At 43.2% G+C, this 4,906-nt stretch overlaps 1 protein-coding gene across 2 annotated transcripts in view; it reads right to left on the reverse strand.

Moving 5' to 3' along the window:
- Window positions 1–336: 336 nt before the first annotated feature.
- The window catches only part of c4h19orf47 (chromosome 4 C19orf47 homolog), an 11,643-nt gene continuing 7,073 nt past the window's right edge, over window positions 337–4,906 (reverse strand). The window contains exons 4-8 of one of the 2 annotated variants that reach the window (XM_027012717.2): window positions 4,319–4,400; window positions 3,154–3,267; window positions 2,752–2,898; window positions 2,283–2,359; window positions 337–2,086 (exon numbers count right to left, since the gene is read on the reverse strand). In XM_027012717.2, the coding sequence (XP_026868518.2) occupies window positions 1,508–2,086; window positions 2,283–2,359; window positions 2,752–2,898; window positions 3,154–3,267; window positions 4,319–4,400 (999 nt within the window). In that variant the 3' untranslated portion in view covers window positions 337–1,507. Of the gene's footprint in view, window positions 2,090–2,282; window positions 2,360–2,751; window positions 2,899–3,153; window positions 3,268–4,318; window positions 4,401–4,906 lie in introns of both variants that reach the window. The other variant, XM_027012716.2, reaches the window with a different exon arrangement.

The following is a 4,906-nucleotide window of genomic DNA, read 5'->3' on the forward strand; positions in this document are numbered from 1 at the left end:
GTTTACACAGATGTTAAGGAGCCTGTCTTAGTTAGAGCAGAACTCATTTTCTCTTCTGCCTGTATATTCAGTTAATTATTGGCCGATCAAAACTTATATTTTGAAGAACAGTCTACTTCTCTGGAGAAATTCAAGACTTAAGAACACTGCACCTGCTTGCAAGATGAGATACTGCTAAACTTACAAAGGACTACATTGATTTGGTACTGGTTGTGCTCAGAACCTTTGCATTCAGTTATTTTGGTCTACGTGTTCCCCATGTGGAATTTTAGTAACAAGCAGCAGAAAGAAAAAACATATTCTACAAATGTCTGATTAATACAACCTATCCACACGTAATCATAAATGTTTCATTTAATCTTATTGTACCCTTGTGAAATTTAAGATGCTAAAATAGTTGGCTTTTCAAGTACAAGTATGTTGAAAGTAAGAATGAGACTAAAACAAACGTGATGAAAGGTTTTTTTTGCTGTCCCATTTTATGTTCAGTCCAATCCAAAAACAAGCAGTCCATTCATTTTATAAAACCAGCATCTTCCGTCTGCCTTAAATCTTAAATCTGTACATTGTAACAAAGTTCGACTTCAAATGCTTTTGAGATTAAAATCAATCATATTTTAAAAAATGGAGAAAGTGACCAGATCCAGGTCCGGGTCCATTTTAAGCACCTGGTACAAGTGTGGTGAGTAGCAGCAGTTGTAGTTGAAGCTGCATTTTAAGCATTTTGGCCACAAAAAGGGATGGAAAAACAACAACACTCTGGGGTCCATTGCCATGTGTGTTGCCTGGCAACGCAGAGCAATCTCCCAGCAGGGGGAGTTGACACCTTGCGCTCTCATCCCATCTAGGTAACACTTAACATGGCACCATTCCAGCAGCAGGAAACTTACAGGAGGGGGGAAAAAAAACATAATTGATGGGCTGTAAAACATGCACACGAAGTTTTCTTCTCAAGGAAAGCAAAAGGTTGAGGTCAGGGGGTGCCTCGAGGGGAATTAGTTGCATGTTGTATATATGACCGTTGAAACATTCTTTTACTTTTAATGAGCAAACAACGCAAGAAAGGGACGTCAGTGGACAGGTAACTACAGAGAACTCTCTTTTCCTTCGAGAGTGTCACCACAGAGGCACGGAGTGTTTGAGAGCGAGTGCACTAACGCCTTCACTTAACTCTCAGTTAAACGAAGACAAAGGTCACTCCCTTTTAGGGCGTCTGAATGCTTTGTGCCCTGCTGTACAAAAACAGATCTGTAAATCTGTAATTTAAGAGTCATTTCCAAAGGCTGGATGTGATTAGGTGTTCTGGGGAAAGAAGCATTTCTTGAGAGGTGTGGAGAGAGGTATGGGTGCATACTATCATTCCTATGTGCACTGGGAGGATATGTTCTCTATACTGTCTTCAGTGTCCTCTTGGCCCCTCTCCCCACACTGAAGTGGCATAACTCCTTCCTACTCTTGGATGTGGTTTTCTAAACCCTGAATGTGAGTGTTTAGGAGGCATGGTGCATTAGGTCCTCTTGGCGCCCAGTCTCTTGAAGACACTGACTGTCTTGGCGTCCATCTGAGCCCCATGACAGTCCCTGCCTGCACCTGTGCTACTGCTCACTTTGGGGCTGGCCAGAGTAGAGCTGGCCTGTGCCTTGCTTTTGCTGCTGGTCACATGGCTATCCTGCGTATCTGCTGTCTGACCCGCTAGCGAGCTGGTGGGTTTAGGGCCGGGGCTGCTGGCCGAGGGAGCCTTCCCCAGCCTCCGCATTATACTCCGCTTGGGGGGCCCCTCTTGGCCGGAGGAGGTAGAGGAGGGGGCCGGGGGAGTGCTCTCCGACGTGGGAAGTTTGTATTTCTTGCCCAGGCGGAACAGAGTGAGGGGTTCTGCTTTTTGGGCGGCAGGCTCATTTTTGGAAAGCAGCAGGGGTCGTTTGAGGACGCCGGCGTACTGCAGCACCGAGCCTTCGCCGTCACTGTCTTCAGCCCTGCCGGCATGGTCAGTGACTTCGTCCATCTTCTCCTCGGCTTCCTCCTCGGCTTCCTCCTCGGCTTCCTCCTCGTCGTCTACTGCACCCAGCCTGCTGAAGACTCCTGTAGCCTGCTGGCAGGGGGGAGAAGACGTGGAGAAATCAACATAAACAGAGGTGAAAAATAACAAGCGCACACATCAGGAAGTACAGAGACATGAAACCGTGCAGTATGAAACGAACTGACCCAGGCATGCATTGACGTGAATACCAAAAGGCCTTAAGAACCAACAGAGAGATGCACAAAAGAAAAACTGTAACAATCACCTTATTGGCTGCAGGGGTGTCTGCCTTAGACTCTGAACCCAATCTCTCAAACACAGAAGTACGCTTCAGACTCTTGGCTGTGACACAAAGAGATATGCATCAGAGCAACTTTATCCATTGCAGTCATGTCAACTTCAGATATTCACTCTGCATTTCCCTATACCTGCCACACTGATGACCTAATTCCTTGCTCCTCAAGGGTTGGTTCCTGCACATTTCCCACCCTGCCTTTACCTAGGAGTCAGGTATGATGAAACAGTGTCCAATCAGTTGAACTACTTGTTCAGCCATTACAAGAATACGGACCGGCTTTGGATTCAAGGATGAAGACTGAGCATCAGGGACCTAAGATCCTACACATTAAACTGGGTACACATAAGGGTATATCATGGCATGCATATGTTTTTTTTTTTTGTTTGTTTGTTTTTTTAAATAAAGATGACAGTCTTTAAAAGACATCTCCAAGCACCTTTCTTGGCCTGCTGGGCCAGGATCCGTCGGGTGCGGGCGGTGGTCCCCTTTGGCATGTTGATAATATACTTCCCTTCCATCTCTGCAGTCACTCGCCGACGCTTCACAGACAGGCCGTTCTCCTCATCTGCAGGCTGACTGATTACTTATCGCAAAAGAAAGACGAGCAATGGGGAGAGAAAGAGAGGAGGAAAAAAGAATGAAAAACACTGAAGAGTGAAAAATGTTAAAAAGGTGTGAAAAGCAGGGAGGTGTGGACACCAAGCAGATGTCTGCCAGGGAGCTGCTGTAATCTGTGCCTAGGATGCTCACACTCGCTGAGAAATAAACAAACATTTACAGCAGGCTAGCACCCAGCCGGCACGGCGGCAGCCCAGGGAGCTGCTGATGAAGGAGGTACCTGCTTTGGCACTTTTGTTGGAGACTGTCACTGAGAGACGGTTGTCAGGACGACGGACGGGTGTGCTCGGTGGGGAGTCCCGACTCAAGGCATTGGCGATCATGCGCGTCGCGGCTAAAGGGAAGGGTGAACATATTACAACAGGGTAACCTCACCTGCAGACCCTCCACGACCACAGCTTACCTGGATGTGTAAGTAAAAGCTATTGAAATTTACGTGTTTACAGTTGAATATGACCAGTTCCACCTTCCTCCCTTCCCAAACTTACCCCACCACCCTTTTTAAACTCATCTTGTCCTATAATTGACTAACGACTGCATAAAGCATACATTTTAATTTAGTCCCCTTCCATATAAATGGAACATTGGAATCAGTAAGAAAGAGAACATTTTAACAGGGAGAACCAAAACTCTTTGTAATTTATTATGCAGACTATTACTAACACTGACTTTGATCTTGTTAAAATGTACTGGTCTCAAATGACACCGAGCTGCAGCAGAAGCCTAAACCATAATGTTAGATTTATTCAGTGTCATTTATTTGCATCATTTACAACAAATGTGCTTCATGTGTCAGTAAAATGTACCAGGATTGTTGTGTTCGCAAAGAATTATAATGTTAGCAATTGTTATGTTAGTAATAGGAATTTGCTAAAATGGTAAGGCTTTTCCATTGTAATATTTTCAGATGAGAACAAATAAAAATGAACAAAAATCATACATCAACACAGAACTAGTGAGCCTGAGAGAGATTACCAGTAATTATACATGGGAGTGTACACGGGAGATACACTGTCATATAATTTTAGAAACAGCCGACTGGTATGGTTTTCTTTCCACTGCATTTTTAAATGTCTAAACAAGTTTTTTTTTTTTTTTTTAACTGTTATCAGTATTCTCAGTCTATATTGGGAGTGGGTCGGGTGGAATCAAAATCATGGATAAAATAACAGCCATGCTGGAATCTGTTAAGAACAAACAAATGCAAGACAAGTTTGATTGTGCAATCAATATTCTAAGAGATTCATCCATAAAGCCTAAACCAAGTAATCTCAAGTAATCCAGATTGGGGCATTACTATTAGCAGAGCCAGTCATCTGCAGTCTAAGATATTTCACTAGTTTCATTTACTGCATTTCTTATCAAAACTGCATTCGAATACTCACGAGTGTTGGCAGTTCGCCGCAGCTCTGCTTGCACACTGGTCTGTCCGGAGGAAATGGCTTCAGTGGCCATTTTGCACATGTCCTGCAGAATGCATCAGAGTGGATGAGGTTACTGCTCACCAACTTCAAGACCTAGTCAATATATTTATGACCTATTAACATTTGACATAGCGTTTGACAGAATATTGTTTTATGTACTGAATCACTGGGCATCACAGCTGTATTGTCAGCGTTTTTGCTTATACAGAAACTAAAGATGTCATATTAAAACTCTGTCTGCCCATTTCTAGTGGTCAATAAGAATTTATTTTCACCTTTTAATTCATCATTATTTACAGTAATGAAAAAAAACTGGAGTTTTGTATTGTGAAACTGTACTCAATTGTAAAGTGCCTATAAAGAAAAATTATAAAGATTATAAACATACATTTGATCCACATTCACCTCCCATGATATAATAATAGTAGGCCAAGCCATACAACCTGATTCCAGTAAAAACTCTCTGCCACATGAGAGATATCTGCAGTAAATCTTTGGGCAACAACCTAAAACTTCAATGGCCCCATGAGGAGACTATACAACATTCTA

This window comes from Electrophorus electricus, chromosome 4 (assembly GCF_013358815.1).
Source record: "Electrophorus electricus isolate fEleEle1 chromosome 4, fEleEle1.pri, whole genome shotgun sequence".
Taxonomy (NCBI): domain Eukaryota; kingdom Metazoa; phylum Chordata; class Actinopteri; order Gymnotiformes; family Gymnotidae; genus Electrophorus; species Electrophorus electricus.